At 35.8% G+C, this 26,775-nt stretch overlaps 5 protein-coding genes across 10 annotated transcripts; 2 read left to right on the top strand and 3 right to left on the bottom strand.

The window, feature by feature from the left end:
- Positions 1-39: 39 nt before the first annotated feature.
- On the bottom strand, positions 40-720 carry LOC105171470 (Cox19-like CHCH family protein). Of its 2 annotated transcripts, none has more exons than XM_020697096.2 (3): positions 519-720; positions 398-443; positions 40-292 (listed from the first exon to the last, which is right to left on the bottom strand). In XM_020697096.2, the coding sequence occupies exons 1-3, from the start codon at positions 666-668 to the stop codon at positions 210-212; spliced, it is 279 nt and encodes a 92-aa protein (XP_020552755.1). In that variant the 5' UTR covers positions 669-720; the 3' UTR covers positions 40-209. The 2 variants fall into 2 exon arrangements, with proteins under 2 accessions (XP_020552755.1, XP_011090903.1); XM_011092601.3 differs by having other exon boundaries at positions 40-261; positions 519-719.
- Positions 721-2,678: 1,958 nt separating this feature from the next.
- LOC105171468 (putative E3 ubiquitin-protein ligase RF298) lies at positions 2,679-7,149 on the top strand. 3 transcript variants are annotated; one of them, XR_016067945.1, is made up of 3 exons: positions 2,679-5,668; positions 6,039-6,265; positions 6,387-6,526. XR_016067945.1 is itself a non-coding variant. In XM_011092599.3 (3 exons), the coding sequence occupies exons 2-3, from the start codon at positions 3,506-3,508 to the stop codon at positions 6,924-6,926; spliced, it is 2,703 nt and encodes a 900-aa protein (XP_011090901.1). In that variant the 5' UTR covers positions 2,684-2,888; positions 3,499-3,505; the 3' UTR covers positions 6,927-7,149. The 3 variants fall into 3 exon arrangements, 2 of the variants coding, with proteins under 2 accessions (XP_011090901.1, XP_088742224.1); XM_011092599.3 differs by lacking the exon at positions 6,039-6,265 and having other exon boundaries at positions 2,684-2,888; positions 3,499-5,668; positions 6,387-7,149; XM_088886098.1 differs by lacking the exon at positions 6,039-6,265 and having other exon boundaries at positions 2,684-5,668; positions 6,387-7,149.
- A 2,196-nt stretch (positions 7,150-9,345) lies between these two features.
- PPDK (pyruvate orthophosphate dikinase) lies at positions 9,346-17,823 on the top strand. 3 transcript variants are annotated; one of them, XM_088885792.1, is made up of 21 exons: positions 9,346-9,501; positions 10,006-10,321; positions 11,808-11,864; positions 12,282-12,515; positions 12,820-12,957; positions 13,079-13,241; positions 13,358-13,593; positions 13,681-13,809; positions 13,972-14,151; positions 14,430-14,567; positions 14,959-15,123; positions 15,206-15,367; positions 15,464-15,553; positions 15,732-15,870; positions 16,004-16,181; positions 16,341-16,470; positions 16,575-16,703; positions 16,813-16,950; positions 17,035-17,112; positions 17,288-17,379; positions 17,498-17,823. In XM_088885792.1, exons 2-21 carry the CDS (start codon positions 10,037-10,039, stop codon positions 17,538-17,540), a joined length of 2,904 nt encoding a protein of 967 aa, XP_088741918.1. In that variant the 5' UTR covers positions 9,346-9,501; positions 10,006-10,036; the 3' UTR covers positions 17,541-17,823. The 3 variants fall into 3 exon arrangements, with proteins under 3 accessions (XP_088741918.1, XP_088741919.1, XP_088741920.1); XM_088885793.1 differs by lacking the exons at positions 9,346-9,501; positions 10,006-10,321 and adding an exon at positions 11,410-11,518; XM_088885794.1 differs by lacking the exons at positions 9,346-9,501; positions 10,006-10,321 and adding an exon at positions 11,561-11,630.
- A 1,086-nt stretch (positions 17,824-18,909) lies between these two features.
- On the bottom strand, positions 18,910-19,820 carry DMP2 (transmembrane protein, putative (DUF679 domain membrane protein 2)). Its single transcript, XM_011092597.3, has one exon. It carries the CDS (start codon positions 19,728-19,730, stop codon positions 19,146-19,148), a length of 585 nt encoding a protein of 194 aa, XP_011090899.1. The 5' UTR covers positions 19,731-19,820; the 3' UTR covers positions 18,910-19,145.
- A 2,668-nt stretch (positions 19,821-22,488) lies between these two features.
- LOC105171465 (uncharacterized) lies at positions 22,489-23,904 on the bottom strand. Its single transcript, XM_011092596.3, has one exon. The coding sequence runs from the start codon at positions 23,633-23,635 to the stop codon at positions 23,003-23,005; it is 633 nt and encodes a 210-aa protein (XP_011090898.1). The 5' UTR covers positions 23,636-23,904; the 3' UTR covers positions 22,489-23,002.
- Positions 23,905-26,775: the final 2,871 nt, after the last annotated feature.

The following is a 26,775-nucleotide window of genomic DNA, read 5'->3' as shown; positions in this document are numbered from 1 at the left end:
TAAAGACTGGATCTCATTGCATATTAGCATGCAAGAATGTTAAAGAAACAAAAGAGCTCAAGCTTCTCATATCATAGCAAAACAAAGAAAAATGATTTTCCCAATTAATTTTTCACTGGAATCTATGATCTTAAAAAAGCAAAAAATTGTCAAAAAATACATGGTAAAAAAAAGTCAATAATCACCAAAACTGCAATACAATTCTCAGTTCATCTGCTCATTTTTTCCTTCTGTCGTTGCATACCTTCAGGGCTTGAACTTCTGCTCCAGATCAGGAACAACGTAATTAGCACTAAATAAAAAATTACTGTGAGATACTTTCTTCGCTAAAAATCCGAACACAAAAATAACTTGAAATAATTATACGGCATATAAGAAAATCGCAAAAAAGAAATACCTTTTTGGCAAGATTTCCAGTTCCTGTTGGAATTGACCAGACAATTCTGCGGTATGAATCGAATGTTATGAATGGGTTTAGGGTTTAAGTCACCAATTGGTAGAAAAAACATAATTTATACCTGTAATGCTAAGTAGAGTGTAGAGCATTCTTGAAGCTGCTTCACGTTCTGATCGTCCTCATCCGCATCGCTCTGGTGCAGTTCCGTCGGCGGCGATGGTGGCGGCGATGGGTAGCTTCGACTTGAGTTGGGGTTAGGTTGTTGCCCCATGGGGGTGGAGTTCTTTGTTTCTGTCCTGTTTTCTTCTAAATACGAAATTAAATAATTTTAGTTTATTTATAGGAAGCTATTCATTCATATTTTTCATATGATATAATATATTTTTTTTATAATATGCTATTCATTAAATTATTTAATATTTTTAATTCAAACTTTGATTCAATACATCGAGAATATAAATAAATAAATATGTTCAATCAAAAAAAATTGATAAATAGTATTACAGCTCTTGTGTTTTAGTGAAATAACATGAAATCCTTCTGTATCAATTTTATAAGCAAAAATCCTTCTGTGTTATTCAAAATATAACAAAAAACATACTCCCCATGTTTCAAACGCGTTGTCATGCGAATATATTTCATTTTTGGCTATGTTTTTACTTATTATAAATTTACAGATGTCCATTTTCTTATCCTTTTTTTTTACATATATACGAGACAATAATTTGTTAGTTGAAATACGTTTTGATAAATTATATATAATTGATTAATTTAAATTTTTATTTAATTATATTTATTGATAAAATATATTAATTAAATATCAAAATACCAACAAATTATATAAAAGTTTTAAAATTTTAAAATTGAAATTAGGAATTTACTTTTCAAATTTAAATATCCATATTAATGTAAATAAAAATAAATTATAATAATTAAATATTATTAACTAAATTAAATTATTATTTTAATTTAAATATGTGTTAATAAATTATATTAATTAAATAAAAATACCAAAAAAGTATCAAATATTAAATCATATTACATACTATAGCTGATATTTAAATTAAAATTATCTTTATGTAGATTTAAAACAAATATCTAATACATTCTTTTAATATTTTTAAACTTTAAAAAATTAAATTATTTTGCTTATTTTTTTTAAAATTTAAAAAAGAAATCACAATCCATTTTTTTCTCCTCTACAATGTCACCGGCTATCACACCGATGTATCGCTTGGGTAATCATTGTCACCCATGCATCTAGGAGCCGACGGTCGCCCAAATCAAGAATGACAATGAGTTTGCCCATTTTTTGGTTGGGCGACAACAAAGTCACCCATGTCTTGGTTGGGTGACCGTCGTAGCCCATCTTGGAAGGCAAGAGGTCCCTTTTTTGTAAGGACGATGACGTTGGGCATCGTCATTGACGGTCAGTTTTATATTTAATATATTAACCTATATATATATATATATATTACACATGTATGATATATATAGAGTTGTGTATATATAAATAAAAAATATATTTTAAAAATGACTTAAAATCTCGACAGTTCATTTGTAACTCTTGGAGATTAACCGACAAATCATGCAAAAATTTAACATCAAGGCAATTAATGGAAGGAAAAAGTGTGCATTATTTTCAAAAATACAAATAATTTTTTGCCTATATTTTTAAAATAGCTAAACTTTTGAAATGTAGGGAGTTTTTATGCAATTTATCCTAAGAAAAAAAGTTATTGTAGAAATAGACGTACAACCAAATACTATGAATTTGTGTAATTTTTAGAAGGAAACTTCTAATTAAAATAGGGTTTAATAGGATTTGAAATAATTATATGACAAGTATGATACACTTGCGAAGTATTGGTGTATAATTAATAAAAAGTGACTAATTAAACAACAAATGTATCATATTTGTTTTTTGTGAATGATTCAATTTAATCAATATTTGAATAAATAATTTTTCGATCAGAACATAGGGGCTTTTTTAGAAATTCGAAACCTTTTGGAATTATCTATTAATTCAGTCATTTAATAATTCTAATAAAGAAATAAAATATTAATGGCATATATCAAATTCCAAATATGCCCCTGAAGGTTAACTAGAGTTACATCTGACACAGGCACACACACGTGTAGATGGTCTGAACCCTAGTCACATGCATTAGTTAACACCAAACAAACCAAGACATAAGTTATTTTTCTTAAAAAAATAAATTGAAAAAAGACAATCTCTTTTTTCTTTTAATTTTCACTTTCTTTTTCCCCCAAAAATCAGAGAATAAGAGGGAGAGGAGAGGGGAGGAAGAGGGGGGGGGAGAGAGAAGAATTCAATGCTCTAAAGCTGATAGAATCATAGAATTTTAAAATAGGCAAAAAAGGGAAAAAAAACAAACAAATACAACTATCCATAATCTCTCTACTTACATCCCATGCTCTTAGATTTGTCCAACGTCTGATCGCTCCAATAAACATAAGCTTGAATCCGGTATGAATTGATGATGTAAATTATCCCAAGAATTATTCAAAATCTCCCAATTCGATCATTCTTTTTTTTCTCCTGGGATCTTCGCCATATGTATGAAGATTGAATCTTTTTATGATTTTGGGATGTGGGCTTTTGTCAATTTTCATTGTTTTGATCTCTCGATTGGGTTGGATTGCGAAGTGGTTGATTCGCATTGATTATTGATGTTTTTGTTCTTTTTCTTTTTCGGGATACATTGATTATTGGGTTTTGTATCCGGGTTGTTTTTCTGTTTTATCATTCATATGCGTTCTCTTGATGCAGAAAATTTGCTAGTTTTGTGTCGGTAATGTTAGTGACTGAAACAGTAGTATGTTCTCCAAGTGTTTAATTGACCTTATTGAGTGGTAGTGAAAATCTATTTGATTGAGCTGGTTAACCAATGTAATGATGATTCGTATTAGTGATTATTAGCACTTTTCTTCTATGTCATTGATTTACTGGGGAGTTGGCTTTTCAGCATTGAACTCGATTTATATTTGTTGAGTCGTGGTGGGAACATAGGATAATGTCAGTTGTGTGAGATGGAGTATATTGAATTTGGTAATTGCTGAACACATTTGCTACGCAGATCAGATATGGCATCAATGGTTGCAAAGGCTTGTAGCAGTACTTCCAGTCAAATGCCTGCTATGACGGTACAAGAAAAAGGAAGTAGGAATAAGAGAAAGTTCCGGGCGGAACCACCGTTATCTGATCCCAGCAAGGCCATCCCTTTACCTTCAAATGAATGCACTAGTTTTGAATTCTCAGCTGAAAAATTTGAGAGTCATGGGCGTACAAATGGATGTGATGTGTGTTGTATAAACCAAGATGGTTCTGATGCTTTGAAACTTGATCTTGGATTGTCTTGTGCTGTGGGAACATCTGAGGTAGGGGTGAGCCGACCTAGAGAGGAGATAGAGGCATCAGCAGATGAGTTTCATGATGCTGATTGGAGTGATCTTACAGAATCTGAGCTAGAAGAACTTGTTTTGAACAATCTGGACACAATTTTCAAGAGTGCAATTAAGAAAATAATTGCTAGCGGTTACAGTGAAGAAGTTGCTACTAAGGCTATTTTGAGGTCTGGCCTTTGGTATGGGTGTAAAGACACCGTATCAAATATTGTGGACAACACACTAGCATTTCTAAGAAGCGGTCAGGAAATCGATCCCTCAAGGGAGCACTATTTTGAGGATTTGCAACAGATGGAGAAGTACATATTGGCAGAGTTGGTTTGCCTCTTAAAAGAGGTGAGACCTTTCTTCAGCACTGGAGACGCAATGTGGTGTTTGTTGATATGTGATATGAATGTATCACATGCTTGTGCCATGGATGGTGATCCTTTGGGTGGTTTCCCCAGTGATGCAACTACAAATTCAAATTCTACGGTTTCCGCTCAACCCCAGTTGAAAGCAGAGTTCAATTCTGAATCCAATATTTTCTTTCCTTGTAAACCGAATACATCAGTTGCTTATGCTCAGCATTGTCCATCTGAGACGCCTAACCTTGCTTCAAGTCATGGTGGACATAGCTTGCAATCTGAGGCACCGAAAATTGCTAATGGTCCTAACTTGAAATCAAAAACTTCTTTTGTTTTACATGGACTAGTCCCAGATAAAGATTGTCAAAACTCTACACCTAATATTTGTGAAAAACCTTCGTTTAGCGCAGCTGGAATATCCCACACAGCAGTTACGGAGGAGAAGTTTGTGGGCAGTAGAAAAGTCTCTGGTATTACCAAAAGGGAGTACATATTACGTCAGAAGTCGATGCATTTTGAGAAACACTATCGCACATATGGTTCTAAAGGAACATCTAGAGCTGGGAAACTGAGCAGTTTTGGTGGCCTAGTCTTGGATGAGAAACTTAAAGGCGTGGCAGATTCTACGGGTATAAATGCGAAGAATAGCCCCTTTAAGATTAACAAGGCAGTTGGATTTGATGTTCCTCCAGAAAATGTTAATCATAATCTTTCAACAACCACTGGATTCTCTTCAGTGCCAACATTTGGTCTGGAAGCTGTTGATCAAAGTTCTTCATCTGCGTTACCACTGGTGCCGTTCAACACTTCACCTTCTTTACCTGTTGCTGATACTGAGCTTTCTCTTTCGTTCCCTGCAAAAAGCATTGCTAATCCAATGCCCATTAGCTACAACATTGAGTCTGCAAACTGTAGTTATCTTGGTTCTTCAAATGATAATAAGACTCTGGGGCAGTGGGCTCCACAGGATAGGAAAGATGAGATGATTATGAAGTTGGTTCCGAGAGTGAGGGAATTGCAAAATCAGCTACAAGAATGGACAGAGTGGGCAAATCAGAAGGTCATGCAAGCTGCACGAAGACTGAGCAAGGACAAAGCCGAGCTTAAAACACTTAGGCAAGAGAAGGAAGAGGTGGAGAGGCTGAAGAAAGAAAAGCAAACATTGGAAGAGAACACAATGAAAAAACTTTCTGAGATGGAAAATGCATTGTGTAAGGCTAGTGGGCAGGTAGAGCGAGCTAATGCTGCTGTCCGCAGGCTTGAAGTTGAGAATGCTGCATTAAGGCGTGAAATGGAAGCTGCAAAATTACGTGCTGCAGAGTCAGCTGCGAGCTGCCAGGAGGTGTCAAAGAGGGAGAAGACCACGCTGATGAAGTTTCAGTCATGGGAGAAACAGAAGACTATTTTCCAGGAGGAGCTTTCAACTGAAAAGTGGAAGTTGATGCAAATGCAACAGAAGCTGCAGCAGGCTAAAGATGTAAAGGATCAAGTTGAGGTATGTTTAGCTCTTTAGATAATGGAATTTGAGTTTTCGTATTTAGATTGATCGTGAAGACCTTCTATGACATGTGTCTGGTAAGTGGTGAGGATAATTTGGCAACCTTGAGAAAATACTAGGAATGTTTGATTAAGAGGTAAACACGAGTTGTGGTGTGTACATATTTACCTTAATAATTATATGAATGTGCTTACGGATCTTCTTTTTTTTTTTTTTATCTCCATGTCTACCTAGACACATTTATGCTTGTCTGTGTTGATATATATTTAGAGCGAGAAGCCTATTGATCAGCACACAGCCAGCAATTAGTATTGCATAAAGGTTTTTTCACTCTGATGTATCTAGTAATATCATGTTATCCTTGCAGTTGCAGTATCAAAAAAAGGTATTTTTGGGCCCTGGAAGTCGGAGTCCTTTCCTCTGTTGGGGCACAGAAACCACTGCTATGTCTGTGCTTTTATTGGAAGGATAGAATATTAAACAATTTTGTTCAGTGTGGTTTAATGAGCATATGTGAGCCATGATAATGATAGAGCTACTTGTTGATTGTCTAGAGATATCAGAAACTGATGCAGAAAGGAGTAGGCATCCAAGGTTATGTTGAGATAAAAGTCAATCCAATTATGCTGACGATGAAAAATAACTAACAACCCCGACACCCCCCATTTTTGGTGATTGTTGGTGCTTTAACATTTAAACATTGTGACAATCACAGGGTAAATTGAATCAGGAAGAGAAAGCAAAGACTGAACTGCTTACACAGGCCAGTTCATTTAGAAAAGAAAGAGAGCAGATCGAAGTCTCCACTCAATCCAAGGAAGATATGATTAAATTGAGAGCTGAAAGCAATCTGCAGAAGTATAAAGACGACATCGAGAAGCTTGAAAAAGACATCTCCCAGCTGAGGTTGAAGACCGACTCATCAAAAATAGCCGCCCTTAGAAGAGGTATAGATGGGAGCTATGCCAGTAAACTCACCGACCTGAGAGATTCTCCGGCCCTGAAAGATTCCGCTATTTCTTACATCTCCAGAATGGTAATATCCACAGACTTGACTGGGAATGGGGGCGTCAAACGCGAAAGGGAATGCGTGATGTGTCTGTCCGAGGAGATGTCCGTTGTTTTCCTCCCGTGTGCACATCAGGTGGTATGCACAATGTGCAATGAGCTCCACGAAAAGCAGGGAATGAAGGACTGCCCATCGTGCCGGAGCCCAATCCACCGACGAGTTTGCGTACGTTATGCTCACACTTAAAGTTATTTCAGAAACGAGACGAGCTTTCTAATAATAATGTTTGTGTGGGATTGACTGACAATAAAATAGTGGATGTCAATGCTCTCTTCAGACAGTTGAGTTTGCATTTTATGAGTTCAACCAAAAAAGAAAAACAAAGGATTGCGTCGAGTCTCTGGTTTGTATATGCTGGTTCCCTTTTTCGATCAAATAAAAAGTGTGGCTTCTTTCTTATGTTTCTCAATATCTGCATTCGTCTTCAAGCACAGTAGCTTTAATAACTCAACGGGAGATGATTCAGGTTCAACCCTTGTTTCTCTTTATGTGGATATATGCTTGTAGCTGATACATTTCTGACAATATCCGAGACCAAGATCCTTATTTTTTGTCATCGTCCTCAAAGTTGTTCGACTAGCATGTGTTCCAAGAAGCACTCATATGCATTAGTTTGATCCATAATCTTGAAAATTACATTTCATGTAAATGAGTCAAGCTCGACGCCATCCACTTGGTTGGAAGAGGACTTTTTGTGTTTCTTCTGTTTGTGAATTCTGTGTCAAGATGTTACACATTTTTGGACTGCTGCATCTGTTACAAATTTAACTCAAAACATATATGTGCTCAAAGTGAATACAAAAAGACTAAGATTGGTCTTATTATTTGTTTTTCTGGTCAAAAAATTGGTCCCACCACCTAAAATTTTGGTTCTTAGGTAGCTGAAGAACATTGTTAAGTCTTTCTTTCTTTTTTTTTGTTTTCTTGAAACTCATCACTATATGTGTACTCTTTGTGATGCTTTTCCTTCCACTAATTGATCACTTAATTGCTATATGCAATTTCTCCAAATTTTTTAAAAGTATTTGACCCAAATTGCAATTAACTCATGTTTTTGTAGTATGAAGTTTAAAATATACCATGAAAATTGAAATTCCAGAAAGAGAACAAGTTGATTTATTGTAGTGGTTCCTCTTAATTGAAAAGACACCTAAATCAAACACAACCTCATTTTAATTTTTTCCCAATAATTAGAAATCAGAAAAACAAGGCAACCATAAAAATCAAATTTCCGCATCAAAGTATGGTTTATGCCACACGCAATTATGAAAAAAAATCTACATACCTTTTAAGAAAATTCAAATAAATCGAAAATATAGACTTGCACATAATTTAATTATCGTATGAATGCGACACCTACGTATGAACATGTCAATATGATTAATATGAAAAATGTGTAAAAAGATATAAAGAGTGAAATTTAATTTAGAACATATCGTGATATGAATTATTTCATAATAGCAATTATGATAATCTTATTTTGATTTTCAATATATTTCTAACACATATAGTTCATTTTTACTACTATAAAGTGTTGGATATATATAAATTCTAACTCAAATAATCATTTATTATTATTTTTTATGTATCTTGAAATATTAGATGTATATAGATTAAATAGTACATAAGTATCCGACATACGTATGCATGAAAGATATTTGTCTTTACAGTAGAAATAGAATGGACAAGATTACTAGTTTTTGCATTCTAAATAATATTTTTTTAATATATTTTATTTCCTTATGATAATAAATAAATAGGGTGTTGAAATAAACAATTTTTCAAAAATTATAGAAATGAAATAATTATTAATTTGTGTGAATTGTGATAGATAAGAATAAGATAAAAGAGAAGAACACTTCTCTTGTTTGTGTCCTAAAGTGTGCCACGTGCCATTAATTTCTTGGACAAAGAGTATATTCCAGCACCAACTCCAACGGGTCCCACTTTACCCTTTTCTTTTCTTTCTTTCTTTACAATTATTTTCTAATATTGAAAATCTATCTCCACCCATTATTAACCAATAATAGAGGTCTATATATCTTTTATTTCATAATAAAAAAACCAAACAAAAATAATAAAAGAATTATAATTAATAAAGAAAATATGTTGACAAACCATTTTTAAAATGTATACTTTTAAAAATTAATTTCACACATAACTTGTTTCGTTTCAAATAATTTTTTATATAATTTAATCCGACGAATTTTATAAATTGTTTTAATTAAGATGGGCAAACAAAATCGATCATAAAATAAATACTTATTATCTAATTAATTATTTTTTAAAACTATACACTAATTATATTATAAATATATTATTTTTATTATATAATTAATTCAAATATAATCGAAATGAAATTTAAATTAGAACTTTTTCACAATATATACCAAACTAATATGATAGCAATTTGAAGTAGCGAGCCTTGATGTGTGTGCCACATATGATGAAAGCCAATTGAAGCCCATCACACAAAAGTAATTCAAATTGAAATGCAATTCTTTTTTTTTTTTTTGGTGGATGTAAATAAAAAAAATGAAAATTTCATACATTTCTTGGAAGTATTGAATTATTTATTTCAAAGTCAAACTAATAGAAAAATAGTCACAAGAGAGTAACTTAGCGCCATAACCTTTACACAAAAATCACTTTCTCCCATTTTCTTGGGCTTCTCATCTTCAACAAAAATACACACACAATTGCACATACTAACACACAGAGTGGGTTGTGTTTTCGTCCCCCTCATCTAATCAGAATTAAGGTGACAGCTGATTGTTTCGGAGTTTCATATATATCATCTCATATGTGATGGAATGATGTGTTTGTGTTTGTGTTGGTAGCATGTTTGTGCTGAACCTGAAAACAAGAACACGCGAGTGCGTGAAATGCATCTGACACATGTGTTTTTGGTTAGAATTTCAATGATGTGTGTGTTTGTTGGTAGCATACTGAACCTGAAAACAAGAACACGCACAAACACACTTGATTGCGTGAACTGCTGAATCTGATACACACATCTCTTATCAGAAGTTAAATGAATTGTGTGTGTGTGTGTTGGTAGCATATTAGTTTCTGATGAACCTGGAAGCAAAAATACACACACAAACACACTTCAGTGCGTGAAATGATGAATTTTGACACACACACACACATCTCTGTCTGATCATCAGAAGTTCTTGTTTCTTAGCTAACAATTCGTTTAACACAAAGGGTTCATCAATTTTGTTGAAATTGTGATTTGGTTATATGTGAATATGATTATCAGGGAGGCGTAGATTGGGAGCATCTTCAAGATCATGTCTTCTACAGTGAAAGACATATTGATAAGGTCTACAGCTAATGATGTGTACACAAGAAGAATACTCAAGGAGAAATATGGGGATCAAATTGATCTTCTCGGGGTGAACCCTTCTCGCACCAGAGTGAGCCGGTGGTCCAGTCGGGCTCGAGCCACTCGGTGCCATGGTTCCAGGATGGAGGCAAGCGGGTTCACGAGACCAGAGCCTGGAAGAAGAGAGCCCACTCCACCTGCACAGGCCATACTCACTCCAGTCTCGGACCCCACCCCTACTACTAAAAAGGTTAGGACAATGAACATGTGTGGTTAAGGATTTTCTGTTCCACTTTAATGTTATGTTTATGTTTAATTATTTTTTTAATAAGGATACGTGTTAATCACTCTTTGACGTGATACTTATGCATGGATTTAAAGTATAATAAAAGATTTCCATCAGAATTCGTATATGTATTTGTTTTTGCTATGCTATGTGCAAATTTCAAATGGAATTTAGTTAACAAAGATTTACAAAATAGACACGGACTATTAATTATTGAACCAATAAGCCTAATTAGTTAAATAAAAAACGGGGAAAGTACTGGAGTCGATGAGAATAACTATATTATGAATTATTTGTTAGGATTATAATGAAAAGATTAGTTTAAAAGGATAGTGCATAGATTCATAATGGCAAAAGAAGGTTTTATTTTGATATTATTTTTAAATGTTTCTTGATTGTATTTATTTTTTAAATAACATATGTGGCTCTGTCGTTTAATTCATAATTATAACATATCCTAGAGATGATTATTTAAAAATAATTATGATTGTTATATTTCATATAGCATAAAATTAATACTTGTTAAATGAATATTGTAAGTTTGGGATCTGTTGGAAAAATGAGAATATTTAATAATTTACAGCCCATTTAAAAATTCTCACTTAAATCATGAATCATGTGTTTTTACTAACATAGGCAACGAAGTCTTACATAACCTTTTCCATGCTATAAAGTTGGACAAGAAAAGTCTGAAGTGGATTGTTTTGTTGGCCTATGATGTGGCAAAAATGATGACATGTTATATCATAGTATCCTAAGTTAGATTATCCTATGAAGAACACAAGATTCAATCATATATATATCTTGAAAAAGCTACGATTCCTAATGGAACAGTAGTAACATAGGAACAGGACAAAAGTGAGTTGAATCTTTAGAGCATCTTGTTCTGCTATTTTTATGACTGAAAAGATAAGCTCTGAAAGTCAAAACTGGGGTGGGCCTACTCAGCAGCACAACTTGTAGTATAGGTGGCTTCAGCTGCACATCCATCTGGCAGTAGTAACAACACGTGTCTTACAGTGACATCATTTTGATGCTCTTATAAACCCCACCCTGAATGAGACAACAAGTGCGCTGAAAACCACTGTTGTGTTTCTTGGAATCTGCATTGCAAGAAATTAAACGGGTGTTGTTCGTTTTCAGACACCAACCATGATGAAGGTAATGAGTTCTTGAAGTTGCAGTGTGAGTTCTTGAATGAAAGTTAAAGCATGATGATCTTTAGTTACTGCTTTTTACATGTTTGGGCATTCTTGAAACCAGCAAATGCATGGTTAGTGAAAAAGATTATATGTGTTGTGCGTGAAAGCTTTTGACAGGCTTCTCTTGATTGTGAAACTTGGGTTGTTTACTGCTCTCTGTTTTTCTTTCTGGTTTTGGGTTCTGAAAATTTGGTGCGCCCGCCCATGAGAATATACTGATGATGTTCTTTTCATTCTTGTATGCGTAGAGGGTATTCACTTTTGGCAAGGGAAGGAGCGAGGGAAACAAGGGCATGAAGTCCTTGGTAAGTATAAGAATCTTTGAACCTGTATATGTTTATCCTTTGCTCTACTGAGGAAAAAGAAGAATTTAGTTTCTCATGTTGTAGTTGTGAGTGAAGATTGTTATTTTGTTATGTTAAAATGCCTCTGATTAACACCTGCATTTTATTTAATACTCACAAAACCATATATGTTGATAAAGCTAGGAACTTGCTTCGATTTCGCTTTAGTATGTTGAATTTCCACGCATACACCTGAAATATGAAAAATGGTATGTTGGACTGTCATTTTTGTCATTTTGGAATTGAACTATACGAGTTTGTTCATATAACAATCAACTCGTACGAGTCTTTAGTGCACTAGTTGTATAAAAACTTTTGAGCTTTAGCAGCATTACGGTGTAGTTTCAAGAATTAAAGTTAAACTGTTTTTTGTACCAGTTGGGAGGAAAAGGTGCGAACCTTGCTGAAATGGCGAGCATCGGGCTGTCTGTGCCACCAGGACTCACCATCTCTACTGAGGCATGTCAAGAGTATCAGAAAATAAGGAGGAAGCTTCCAGATGGATTGTGGAAAGAGATATTAGAAGGTCTGAAGATAGTGGAGAATGATATGGGAGCCGTACTAGGTGATCCGTCCAGGCCGCTCCTCCTTTCCGTTAGATCTGGTGCCGAAGTAAGTGTCGTTAGGTCCTGATTATGGAGGTCGCATTTAGTGGTGGTTCTTACTTGTATGGACCTCCTGTTTTTTATGGATGGGAATTTTGAGGCATGTGATTTTTGTATGTGTTCGTTCTTTGCATGTTAGTCATATATTACATATATCACGTGCATGTAACAATTTTAATTAAGGGAATGCAGAAATATGATCAAATGTATGCTAATCTAGCAAAAATGAGATAACACAAATATGAAGCATGAAATTCTAGGTGGAAAGTTTCTTTTAAAGGAATAACTTCTCCATTGTTGTGGAAACATAGATTTCTATGCCTGGCATGATGGACACGGTTCTGAATCTCGGACTCAACGATAGTGTGGTTGCTGGTTTAGCTGCAAAAAGTGGCGAGCGGTTTGCGTATGATTCATATAGGCGGTTCCTGGACATGTTTGGGGATGTGGTAAGTTTTCAGTCAATCTCTGTCATTGTTCAATTACAAAGCTAAGCAATGCTAGTTGGATATATGTTGTGCCAAGAAGAAACATAACTCTGAGAACCTGCCGATGCTTTATTTCGTGAAGGTTTTGGGCATTTCGCATTCATTATTTGAGGAAAAACTTGAAAAGATGAAGAATGCAAAAGGCGTAAAGCAAGATACTGATCTGACCGCCTCCGATCTAAAAGAGCTGGTGGAGGAATACAAGGGTGTCTATCTTGAAGCTAAGGGTGAAAAGTTCCCATCAGGTATATAAATACCCTTTTTACATGTACTCTCATATCAAGTTTAACTTGTGTTATTTAAAATCGGAATTTTTTTAGCATTTAAAATTTTATTTTTCTTGTGTTATATCTATCTGTAGATCCAAAAAAACAGCTAGAATTGGCTATCAGAGCAGTTTTTGATTCATGGAACAGTCCACGGGCCATAAAATACCGGAACATTAATCAAATAACTGGGTTGAAGGGAACTGCTGTAAACATTCAGTGCATGGTATTTGGAAACATGGGAAACACTTCAGGAACGGGCGTTCTCTTCACTAGGAACCCAAGCACCGGGGAAAAGGCGCTCTACGGCGAGTTTCTAATTAATGCCCAGGTCTTAAGCACTCTGATTTTTTTCTGTTTCATTTGTAATATACTCTCTTTAAGGCGAAGTTATGGGCTGATCAGTATCTCCAAGCAGGGAGAAGATGTTGTTGCTGGAATTAGAACACCGGACGACTTGGACACCATGAAGAATTGCATGCCTGAAGCTTATGAGGAACTCTTAGAAAATTGTGAAATATTAGAGAGGCATTACAAAGATATGATGGTAATAATATCCATATTGTTTTAACACGTAATAGTTTCTGCATCATATCTGAGTTTTACATAGCCATTGTTGGTGACATCAAGATACCATCATGGTATATAGTACATGATTTGTTTTAAGACAACATCTGGACGGATAATGATACACCATTGTGAAATGCAGGACATTGAATTTACTGTACAGGAAAAGAAACTATGGATGTTGCAATGTAGAAGTGGAAAGCGTACGGGTAATGGTGCTGTGAAGATTGCTGTAGACATGGTAAATGAAGGGCTTGTTGATACTCGTGCTGCAATGAAGTTGGTGGAACCACAGCATCTTGATCAGCTTCTTCATCCACAGGTACATGCCTGCTCGTAAAACTTGCTTAGAATTATTTCTATATGACTCCATCTTAGTAAGATAAATAGACTTGAGAAATTAATACCATGAAATATATTAAAAAATAGAAAATATCTACAAATTTGTTATTCTAAATTTACATTTCCTCCAGTTATAAAATATCCCCAATATCTGGCAAATCCATCAAATATTAACATATTTCAAATTTCTGAGAATTGCTTGCATTTACCAGCACTTGTTTGCGCTCTTGATAACTTCATTTGCTATTTTTCTTTCAGTTTGAGAATCCATCTTCCTACAAAGACTATGTCATAGCAAAGGGCTTGCCTGCATCCCCTGGTGCCGCAGTTGGACAGGTTGTTTTCAATGCCGAAGATGCTGAGGCATGGCATGCACAAGGAAAGAGTGCCATCCTGGTATGAACATCCATTGTCTCATTTCTCACTTCTATCTCTACTCCAAAATTTAATTTCATGATAGTAGTAGCATTTTTAGGATGCATGTTATTCCCTCTTCCTGTTAATGTGCATGGCATTCAATTTGTTTATGGGTGTTTCCGTGGTCAGGAGCAAAATTTAACAACTTACTTTGAATGTAATTCTTCCAGCTTCATTTACATAATAATATTAGTATTTCTAGCATTTTTTGGGTGTTACAGTTTCATATATTTCTCTGTTCTTTGTACTTTGGCTAATAATCCACTGGATTGGCCTGACATATTTGAACTGCCTTTATACAAATGATGCTACTCCTGACTCCTCATTTAACTGTGAAAACTGAAATTTGATGATTTTTATATCTCTGAAGGTGAGAACCGAAACAAGTCCAGAGGACGTTGGGGGCATGCATGCTGCCGTTGGCATTTTGACAGCAAGAGGCGGCATGACATCTCATGCAGCCGTGGTAGCCCGAGGATGGGGGAAATGCTGCGTTTCTGGTTGCTCTGACATACGTGTGAATGATTCTGAGAAGGTTGGCTAATAATCCTACCTGAAGCGAGTGTGGTTTTCGGTGTTCGAAATATTTACTATTTTGGTGGTTGTTGGTGATGTAGGTGGTCTTGATCGGAGACAAAGTAGTGAAAGAAGGAGACTGGATATCACTTAATGGCTCTACAGGAGAAGTGATCTTGGGTAAACAGGCGCTCGCTCCTCCAGCCATGACTGGGGATTTGGAGATTTTCATGTCCTGGGCGGACGAGATTAGGCGACTTAAGGTGATTTAATGATTCATGAAGTAATATTTCATCCTTGTTGCATTAAAATCTCGAAAATTGCAAGGGTGATAGTAATGTATGTTTTGGGACTATAAGGTCATGGCAAATGCTGATACACCTGAAGATGCACGCACCGCTAGGAATAATGGAGCTCAAGGGATTGGTTTGTGTAGGACAGAGCACATGGTAAGTTTTCCTCTCTTTTCAAGACATTATAATCGATTTTCTTATAGTCCTTAGTTATTGTATTGCTACTCATGCATCGATAAATAACTTAGAATATCCATTCTATTACGATGCAAGTCAAGTTGCATTTCCAAGTTGTGCAGAACACTTGTGACGTTATTTATGTTGTTTGTTTCAGTTCTTTGCTTCTGATGAGAGGATTAAGGCTGTGAGAAAGATGATAATGGCAATTACACCTGAACAGAGGAAAGCAGCTCTAGACTTGTTATTGCCTTACCAACGGGCTGATTTCGAGGGAATTTTCCGTGCAATGGATGGTAGTTCCTGTTTCTACTCTACAATTACCCATTTTTACCAAGCAAAAGGAATAAAGTGAAGCTAATAATATTAGAGAAAACTTCTAGAAATGCTTTGAGATCGTAATTCTTGTTCGACTTTTACGTTTCTCAGGTCTTCCAGTGACTATCCGGCTCCTAGACCCTCCACTCCATGAATTCCTGCCAGAGGGTGAAATAGAGCAGATTGTCCAAGAACTAACTGTTGATACAGGCATGAGCGAAGAAGAAGTTTACTCGAGAGTTGAAAAGTTGTCAGAAGTGAATCCCATGCTTGGATTTCGAGGATGCAGGTACTTATTAACATCATATTTAACTGGAAATATTACAAGATCCATCACATCCTCTTTCTCATCGTTCCATAAATACATCTATGAAAGCATGCAGATTGAACAATGTGTTAGCATTTAATTCTTACAATTTTCGTATATGGCTTCGCTCAAAAAATGCAGGCTTGGTATATCGTACCCTGAGCTTACAGAAATGCAGGTTCGTGCAATATTTCAGGCTGCCATCTCTTTAACCAACCAGGGTGTTGAAGTCTTTCCAGAGATAATGGTTCCCCTTATCGGAACACCTCAGGCATGTGTATTTCTGTACATTATGGTACCTTTTGTTTATGTAATAATATGACTGATGTATCCATTGAGGGTGAGATTAACATCTCTAAGGTCGTCGATCGGCAGGAATTGAGTCATCAGGTGAGTTTGATTCGTGATGTTGCAAGAAGGGTGTTCGAGGAGATGAGTACTACATTGAGCTATAAAGTGGGCACCATGATAGAGATTCCTAGAGCTGCTTTAGTTGCCGATGAGGTTTGTTTGACAAATTTATCATTTATTCTCAAATTTAGTAAGAGGAGACAGTGGCTTTAGTACTGATGGAATAATCAACTCTGCTTATTTTCTGTATTTATGTGCGAAGATTGCAAAGGAAGCAGAGTTTTTCTCCTTCGGGACAAATGATCTCACACAAATGACATTCGGATATAGCAGAGACGATGTCGGCAAATTTCTTCCTATATACTTGGCAAAGGGCATTCTCCAAAACGACCCATTTGAGGTTTGTTAGGTTCCGTCATCACTAGCAATCTTTCAAAAACATTGTCACTTCGACAGATTGACAACCAAAATGTGTTAACATCAGGTCCTCGACCAGAAAGGCGTGGGTCAACTCATCAAGGTGGCAACGGAAAGAGGCCGTACAGCTAGGCCAAGCCTCAAGGTGAGCTTTTCTTCAATCATTTCGTCATTCAAACACACAGTTTTCTCAAATCAATGGATCTGGAAAAATGCAGACCTGATATGATGCATTGTTAGTTTCCAACATGATGTTGCTTTCCCTTTTTTATTTTCCTGGTAAATTAACTGGTAGCTTGAACAATGACATAAAATGGCAGGTCGGAATCTGTGGAGAACACGGTGGGGAGCCATCTTCTGTTGCCTTCTTTGCAGCAGCTGGACTTGATTACGTTTCGTGCTCTCCTTTCAGGTAAATGAACACCTCTTATACAGAGCTGTCGATTTTCTTATCAGATGAGGAACCTATATCGACGTGAACTCTCAACCAAACTTTGGTCTGATGTTTGATGTTTGTCTTTAATCGACAGGGTGCCAATTGCAAGGTTGGCCGCAGCTCAAGCTGCAGTTTGAGGTAGAAACATGCTTCATTGGGTTCTCCTTAATAAGTAGTTGCACATAAACAATAAACCTTAGCATCTTTGAGGTATTTGTCATATAGATAAGATCCTCGACATTGGAAGAGGACGCAACGTGAAAAACCAAAAAAAAAACAAAAAAAGGAGGGGAGAACCAATGTAAAATGTGAAAGCTCTATGGAGCTCTGTAATTGTAAATGCGTTCAGATTCCGGACCAAAATTACAGCCTATGTTTTGCTGTAAGAGAGTGATTTCAGTGTTTCATTCTTTGGATGTATATCTTTACTGTCTAGCATTTCTATTACATTCCGTGCAACATAAAATGTTCGGTTCCTGGAGTTTCAGATGTAGTTTTGACAAGCCCTTTGCCAGCCTGATGCAGAACCGCAGGGCTGCTTAACTTTCAATATTTCAGCCATTTCTCTTGCAGTAACATTGTCCTGAACAGTGCATGAGTCTTGTGACCTGTCAAAGAACAGAAAGCAAGAATGCACGCTCCGTACACAGGCATTTTCCTGTCAGATTCAAAGGGACTTTCCGGCCTGACCTTACTGGAGTCCTGGCCAAGCCGCCGGTACCTGAGCAAATACAGACGGCCCTGGTCGTTTTCCTGTCAAAGAACGAGTAAACGATCATTTAACAGAAGACATTTTTATGATGGCACTGTCACATTGACATGAACTAAGATTGATGTTGCTCTTTAAGCAGGTCGACACAGTGTGAAGCTACTTACTCACCCAAGTGGTGGAAGATGCGTTTGTTCTAACTGGGAGATAATTTGTGCTCAATTTTAAGTGCTCATAGTTTTTACGAACTTTGCAGTCAAGAATTATGCGCTCATAGGATCCATACCAAGCTGGATTGCTTCCTCAAGCATATTTCCTTACATCCGCAGTTATCTTCATATCAGACAGAATTTAGGCCCACGCAAAGAGCAGAAATGCGCCACTTTAGCACCATCAGATGGTTAAGTTTCATCATCAACCGCATGGGCGGTCATGGTGTCCGACGACAGGGCAAACTGATCTATCCATTGGAACTCAAATCTTGCGTTGCTTAGTGCATCATCCCAGGCTTGAGCAAGAGGATATGCCCCACTAACTCAGCAGCATGTGCAGCGATCTTATAAGCTATAACTCCAGCTTCCACATCGTCTCTGTTAGGCAAACGAAGATGTTCTTTGGGAGTCGTATAAGAGAGAATCACTGCACCAAGAGCCCCAATGTTGGCGGCTCCAATGGCTTGCAAAATCATGTTGCATCTATTCCGGGAAACATATACATGCCATAGGTGCAAATTTTGTGATTGTAGCTGTTCTGCTAAGTAATGAGCTTAAAGATTTAAAACTAAGAAACTAAAGAAGTAGTCAAATATATTGTATAAACAATCAAATTCATTACATGTTAAAACGGAAGACCGCTTTTGTGCTCTTCACATCTCACTAATTTCTGCATTCACCATATGATGATCATGGAGAGAAGCAGGAAACAAATCTCTCAAACACTTATTCCCTTACCAAAACAATCAACCAATAATATATATCAAGCACACGCACAACACACACTTGTTTTACATAATTAACACGTGCATGCATGCCCTTTAATCTGAATCTGAAGATGGAGTTGTTGATCCCTGGCCGGAAGGGTACCCTATACCGTGGCGGTTATTAGGAAACACAATAAAGATAAAGCTAGAAGCCGCCCCGATAGCCGGTGGCAATGCCATCAGCAGAGCTTGTTGAGCAGACTGAAATGATGGATAGAAACACGCCACAGTGTTGGGGTCCAAGAGAGCCACAACAACAAACACAATCAATGCAAAAAACGCATGCACAAAGTCCCCCAACCGAAGCTTGTACGACGACAAGTCTTGTGTGGGAGAACTAGGCCAGAGGCCCTTGTTTGTTGCAATGCCGTAATGTGTGTTCCCCTGGCTATCGATGTAGCTGTCGGTGAATGAGGCGAAGCAGCACGAGAATGCACACACGACAATCAAGATGCTCGATAAATACTTGTTGACGATGTCGCAGTGGCCGTTGTTGGTGAGGACAGGGTTGAGGAACTGGAACAAGAAGACTGTGCCTGTTGGGAGGAGCTTGATGAGGTTGGCGAGGCCGTTTAGTGTTGCTTGTGTTATGGTTTGGGTTGCGGTTCTTGGTGGTGCATATCTGGATTTTGACGACATTTTTTTAGTGTGTGTAGTATGTGTAGGTTTTGAGGCTGTTTTGGTGCTTGTTTCTGGGATTATTTCTGAGTTGTGGATGGAATGCAAGGGCAGTGATCATATATACATAGTGCTGTGTGTGCGTTTGAGGTGTTGCTTATACGTAAGATGTCTAGTGCTTAGGCAAGAAGTAGGAAATTTGCATATGTTTTGCTTTTACTCTTCGGAATTTCAATGCTTCAAGATAATATAATGTGGGAACTCCACCAAGTGGAAATTCTGACCTCAACGGCGATTAGTCATACCGTAACTAATTATACAGTATGTGTAATATACTTCTCGTACGATACGTACAGAAATTAAAAAAAGTGACCAATCACATGACAAATATAATGCACTTATCATGTGATTGATTTGGCCAAACTTGATTTGAGTTAGAATTTTCCTTCTATTAACTCATATTGAGTTTTCCATTTCAAATCATGTTACATCTTCTACCCTGATTAACATATATACGTTATATATATAAAGATTCTATTATTTATTTAGTTAAGAAAGATTTTGTACACGTGTATATAATAAATAAAACAAAAATTAGGATAAAATTTTTTGATTTGAAGTTGAGAAATTTTGCACTCATGTTTCTTGCCCATGAGTTAAAAGATACCAACTTTCTCATATATATTACATTACTTAGCCCCTCAAAACTTGAAAAACACCTCTTTTGGAAACCTAATGTTCTAATTGGTAAAGAAAGCACCCCTTAGAAGGGGGTAAAATTGCAACTACTATGGATAAATAATAAGAGAAACAAACTCGTACAAGTGAAATAAGTCAATTGGTAAATTACAATCACCTCCTCCAGGATTTGATATAATTATAAATATACTTTTTTAATTTAAAAAATTATAAATATTTCATGATTTTAACGTCCGTCTTATAACAAGTCCCTTCCGTCAACTTTCATTTGGTTTCTATTTAATTTTTGTAATGAACAGATCAAAATGCACTTTTAAATAATGTATTATGGTTTGATATATAGTTTTAAAAATTTTAAATTATTTTTATGGATTGATATGTTTTATAAATTATTTACTTTACCAGTCCTTATAATTCTTTTAATATTTTTCCAATTGTTTTATAAAAAAATAAATAAGGGTAAAATGCAGTAATTCAACTTTTAATTCTCAAACGACGATGGTATTTTTAATTAATTATTTCAAATTTTAAAAGAAATAGCTGAAATTTATCACAAATTCAAACCCAAACCCAAACTATCACAAATCTTCGCCATGATTGATCAAATACGAGACCTATTACGTACGTATCAAGAGGAAGAGATGTACCAACACATCAACGAAAACAGATATACTTCGTAAATCATAGTTTATGTAATGATTATGCTGTTTTTTGGGCCTCATGTGTGAGAGTTTATGTAAAAGATACTAACAATTCTGCCGGGTTGATATGTAGTTCTTCAAAAAGCAAAATTGTCTGTGTAAAAAGGCCATGGGTGAGTGAATATAAATGTAATTATTTTTTTATTTTTCACTAGTTTTTATGTCACATCGTCCTATGTGTATTTATTAGGATAATTTTTTGAATTGTGTAATTATACATAGACTAAATTGTTCTTGTACAATTTCACATGCTAATGCATATGAATGTATATCTTCGCTCTTATAAAGGTAGTTTGGTAAAAGAAAAAAAATAACTTGTAATGAGTCAATCAATGGTAGATATAAATTTTCATTCCAGTATTTTGTGTCAGTAAAAACGGTGATAATATGCAATTTGGCCCAATGTGCAATTCTGAAAACACACGAGATAATATGCAATTTGGCCCAAAAGTTGAGGGTGCGGGGCGATTTGGCCCAATCAAAAACGTGTTTGAAGCATAGAACATGAAGTTGATTTAGAAGTGTTGGAGGAAGTTAGAGAGAAATTCTGGACGCAAATGACCTAAATTCCCCAATTCATCTGTCGTCATTCTCCTTTCCTTTACAGTAGAATGGTGCAGAGAGGTTTGCAGCCATAAACCCAAACAGGAAAGAAAGAAAGGATGGCCTTTCAATTCAACGAAACCAATACACCAAATCCCTGACGATATTTTATCAACACCGGAAGCAATAGGGCAATAGGGCGGTGGAGGGTGAGGGTGTGGGTCCAAACACTCCACACAAACTTAAATTTTATCGTTTTGCATTGCAGACTACAACTTGGAAAATTGACATTTCTTCCTTACCTCTCATTCATATTACTACTACTAGTACATCCAACCCACCCCCCACACCATTTCTGGTTTTTCTCCATAAATTTCATGCTGCCTGCTTATTCAAAATGAAGGGTCTGAATTTCTTCAATTGGGGGTGGGTAGGTTACTTGCAATCTTGGTGTGATGCGATCTGCCGACTTTTACCCTTGATTTCGCCGCACTGTTCCCCCCTTCTCATTACGTCTTCCAAGAATGACCCTTTCTTTGGTCATCTATCTTGTTTTCTGCAAATTAACAAGGCCGGCCCACCATCTTCTTTGTCTTTTTTTCATGGTTGAAATCAAGAATCTTGACCTCATCTTCCTTCCTGCCGCTCCAGCCACCGCCGTTGACTGTCCATCCCCTCCTCCGGCCACCATCCATTGTCTACTTCTAAGTTCTAACCAGTAGCACCAACCCCCCAACTTTCTACTCAAAACACACAAATTTAGAACAAGAACATGGAAATTCAGCAAGAATAAACACACGGCCCAGTTTCAGTACCTGAAAATACACATTACGATCTTATCACCAGTAATAATTATTTCATTTATGCTATCAAACTACAAATATTACAACCATCATCATCATCGTAAACATTAACAACTGGGCCACTAGAGTTAGCCCACAGCATATTTGCTAATATGCTTCAGCAATTTCTGTAGCTTAAAACCAAATTCTGACATACAAACCCCAACCCCAACCCATCCAAAGACCCTAGTTTTTACATAGCTATTTCAGACTCCTAAATTATCAGTGAAGGAAGTCGTAAACCTCCCACCAATTTACAACCCCAGATGATAATCTACAGGAATAGATTACAGACATGGAACTCCAAGAAGAAAGAAAAAAGGAAAAGATGATAAGCCCTAGATATTACTTCAATTAATCGCTTCTCTTTCCTGCTCTTGAGTCCCGGGACTCTAAAACCCGTTGGCCCGTATTGTGAAAAAATATCTACGGGTGGAATTTAGGATGCCCGGAAGATTCAGAGCCCAAAAAAGCGAACTTCCAAACTTGAACTGAAGAGTGATGGATGTCAATCGAGACGAAGCAGACGCCTTAAGTCTCTAGTTGCTGAATCATCGTACGACTCGTCGATGCTGTCATTTTGCTGTTTCTTGTTGAAAAAAGAAGGTAAAGGTAGTGATCGAGGAGACGGCGACTGGGAACAAGCCGATCCCGCGTACACGTCGGAAAGGGGCGGCGGGGACAGGCGGATCTGCTTCGGCACATTTACCGGAGACGGCGGTCCGCTTCTCCGGGTGCTGATAACCGCCAGGTCGTCGATCGGTTTCTGTCTCGGAGACTTTAATCTGTTACTTCCACCCCTCGTTTTCGGGCTGCACAAATCCAGCGACTGCCCTCTTCTCAAAATCGTCACATGGGGGCCTCCGTTGGTGCCGTCGTCCCTCCGCCGTGTATCGGAGACGGCGAAGCCCTGGGTTGCTTTCTTTGTTCCGCCGTTATCCCCTGCGGCGTTGATTTTTTTCTTTTCGGGCCTGGGAGACGTCTTCTTGTAGCCCGTGTTGTTGTAGCTTGGCTTCCGGTTAACAATCAAGTTGGTCAAGTTTCCGTTGCCGGGAAAATTCCTCCGGCGCTGAAACGACGCCGGAGGCGCACGGAATCTGTCAGCCAACAAATCTTGCGGCCTCAAAACCTCTGTTCCCATCTTTCACTCACCCTTAAAGCAAAAAATCAACAAATAGAAATGAAACCCTAGAAAATCTTGGCAAAAAGAGGGATCCCAGAATCAAAATCTCGCCCCAAACAACCAAAGGGGTTTGCAGAAAACGCTCGTAGAGAGAAAAAAGAGAAGAGAAGAGTAGCCCTCCTTTTGGGTTTTCTTTTCTTACCAAACTCCTCTTCCTCGATTATCAAATTCCTTTGTTTTTTCCTTGTATCCACTGTTCTTCGTTCTCAAGTTAATACAATCTCCAGATGGGGGAAGATTGATTATATATAAAAACCTAGAGAGAGAAAGAGGTGGCTTCAAAACCGACCTACCCCTGGACGCGTGGACACATGAAACCCAAGAGAGAGAAAAAGTAAACCGGGCCGCCGGGTTTGATTCACCTTTAGGCTTGAGTACGCGTTAGTTCATGAGTTAACGGCGTTTCTTTTCCGTTAGGTTTGTCATTTATCCCTTAATGGGTCCGGTGGAGTACAGTTGGTGGTGCTTTCATGTCCCATTTTCTCTCTCCAATTATTATTATTATTTATTGATTAAATTGAAATATTCGGAATTCAATTTAAACAATACTGAAATTAAATTATTGCTCACAATTTTCTCTAATATATAAATTAAATAAATTTAAAAATATTTATTTTGTGTAGTTGGTTGTGTGAGTGAAAGAAGCCAGTGCAGAAAACTGTAGGAAAGTTCTCCGTGGGTGTTAACGGCGTGAATTGGAAATGAACGGCGAACTGTCGTGTCTCACCTTTGCGCAAATGTATAATTGCGGGTGGGCCGTCACCATACATAATGTCTATCTGTAATCTGTCCATGGGCTGTGCTCCAGTTACTTGTCCTATCACCTTTTTTATTATGCTCGCCCACTAGCATTTCGCCACGTCGTGGATAGTGCGTATGCATCTACTAGTCGCGTTAGGATTTTACAGTTTCAACCAACAGTTATTTCTTGTCCTACCTATATACCAACTACCTTACACTCTCCTTTTCACTTTCTACCTCTATCCCAAGTGCTTTCATCTCTAAAAATTTTATCCAAATCAAATTTTATTTAATTAAATTAATTATATATATAAAAATATATCTTATTTTTTATATAATTAATAATTTTATTTAATTATACATCAATCATAAAATAAATATATTATATTTATCGTATAAATTATCAAAAAGAGATTATAAATTTATTTTAAAATAAAAAAATTATTTCTTATATAGATATAGAAACGACAGGACACGAAGGCTATCATATTATAACAAAAAATAAAGAGTCTTGAAAATGAATGTTAGCATTAGGAGAATACTTGGTCTACTCAATAATTATGTCCCATCACACGTAAACTTGTTCAAAACAATCCTCTTATAGTAATTTTTTTTTTTCATTTTCTCGTTTGAATGTATTCATTGATTTAAAATATCGATGTAATTGAATCAATTTTTAAATTTAATTATTATTTGAAATAGGAGTTATCATTTATCAATAAATTTAGATTTCAGTTCAAAATGGATATAAATTCAGAAAATAAAACGTATTAATTATTTTTTATGGGTAAGGTCTGAATACACGTGTGATGTACGAACATAGCAGGACATGGAGAATAAACCCTAAAAGATTATTATACTTCAATTATTTTTTTAATTAATTACATCAAAAAGAGAAGTATTAAAAATTAATCTTAGTGATTAACCAAAACCATTAAGACTGCCCCAATTATTAGCATCTTATAATCAGTATTATATCATAGAAAATGGTTGTACATATCTTTATATTGATTTATTTAATTATGGAGTCCCAAAGCAACAAAAAGATTAAACCCCACTTGCATCTATTTCATTCATTCAGACACTAATGATGATTGATTAAATATATAATTACAATAATTAAGGAGAAATGATTGAAGACGATATCCCCAATATTTTTTATTTATATCCTAAAAATATTTTAATTGATTATTTTTTGGGAACGATAATTATATTGTTACATCGAGATTTTAATTTTAATTTTAATTTTAATTAAATAAAATAATCTTGATCAATAAACAAATTAAATAATACTAAAAGAGGTCAACTTGACTAAACTGAAACTCAATTAGGAGACAAGAAAATGAATTATTTTTTTTATAAATGATTATAATTTAAATGTGAAAAATTAGATTTAATTATGGTTAATTAAAATTTAGGATAAATCAAATTAAGTCAAAATATACAAACACCATTTTTTTTTTTATAAAATTACAGCTACACCCCTAATATTATAGTTGTAATTACAACTACACCTATTTAAAAGGCAAAGCTTATACAAACACATTTTCATGAGGTGTAGCTGTAATTTTGCAAAGGTAGGGAATATTGTGTAATTTAACATAATTTCAAGGACTGTCAATATAATTTATCATGATTTTATCTATAATCAAAATATTTGCTATGGCTTTTAGCTGCGAGTCTGTCACAATATTTTGGTTTCACCAACAAAAATTGAGATTTTGCACCACTATAGTTGATTAGTAGTATTCTTTACAATCTTTTATTATTCACTCAAAAAACAAAATCACAATAAATAATAATAATAAAATTGGCATAAGCAAGAGATATATTATTCACATATTTATGAGACTTAAATTGAAAATTTAAAATTTAAAAAATAACATTGTCTTAATTGGTAGACTAAATAATAATTATTATTATAAATAAGGTTAGAGTTGGAATTTTGATGAGTGAGTCAAGGAATCTAACATGTGCATTGCTCTAATTGAATTAAGCAAAGTTAACATCATCATATTATTTTGTTTAGTTCTATTTTAGTCCCACATCTTACCTAAACCTACCAATACCATTCAAAATTGTTCCCTATGCCTACCCACAAAGCTGCATTCCGACACTACATCTGCAATTTCTTCCAAAAATACCTTCAATTCGCCTTCAATCATTGACTAATTTTTTGTTAATTATTATTTTTGATTCACTTGGAATGTTTTCATGGGACAATTTAATGGTTCAAATACAAAACTTGTATATATAATGTCTTGTGTTTGAATATCGAGTATGTACCTAAGCGATAAAAATAGAATATCGATAATTTGGTGCAAAATATATATAAATATATACTTATAATACGTAAA

Source organism: Sesamum indicum, linkage group LG10 (genome assembly GCF_026168435.1).
Source record: "Sesamum indicum cultivar Baizhima isolate 11 linkage group LG10, ASM2616843v1, whole genome shotgun sequence".
In the NCBI taxonomy this organism is placed as follows: Eukaryota; Viridiplantae; Streptophyta; class Magnoliopsida; order Lamiales; family Pedaliaceae; genus Sesamum; species Sesamum indicum.
The sequence above is the reverse complement of the archived record's forward strand: the minus strand, read 5'-3'. Positions and strand labels throughout refer to the sequence as shown.

Bases quoted from the DNA above. Each gene is read 5' to 3' on its own strand.
- DMP2 (XM_011092597.3), bottom strand. From the start codon at position 19,730: ATGTCGTCAAAATCCAGATATGCACCACCAAGAACCGCAACCCAAACC.
- LOC105171470 (XM_020697096.2), bottom strand. From the start codon at position 668: ATGGGGCAACAACCTAACCCCAACTCAAGTCGAAGCTACCCATCGCCG. The intron at 444-518 runs GTATAAATTATG...TTCATACCGCAG, and splicing joins CACTCTACTTAGCATTACAG to AATTGTCTGGTCAATTCCAA. The intron at 293-397 runs GTATTTCTTTTT...TTTTTTATTTAG, and splicing joins CTGGAAATCTTGCCAAAAAG to TGCTAATTACGTTGTTCCTG.
- LOC105171465 (XM_011092596.3), bottom strand. From the start codon at position 23,635: ATGGGAACAGAGGTTTTGAGGCCGCAAGATTTGTTGGCTGACAGATTC.
- PPDK (XM_088885792.1), top strand. From the start codon at position 10,037: ATGTCTTCTACAGTGAAAGACATATTGATAAGGTCTACAGCTAATGAT. The intron at 12,958-13,078 runs GTAAGTTTTCAG...TATTTCGTGAAG, and splicing joins TGGACATGTTTGGGGATGTG to GTTTTGGGCATTTCGCATTC. The intron at 16,471-16,574 runs GCATGTGTATTT...GTCGATCGGCAG, and splicing joins CCCTTATCGGAACACCTCAG to GAATTGAGTCATCAGGTGAG.
- LOC105171468 (XM_011092599.3), top strand. From the start codon at position 3,506: ATGGCATCAATGGTTGCAAAGGCTTGTAGCAGTACTTCCAGTCAAATG. The intron at 5,669-6,386 runs GTATGTTTAGCT...TGACAATCACAG, and splicing joins ATGTAAAGGATCAAGTTGAG to GGTAAATTGAATCAGGAAGA.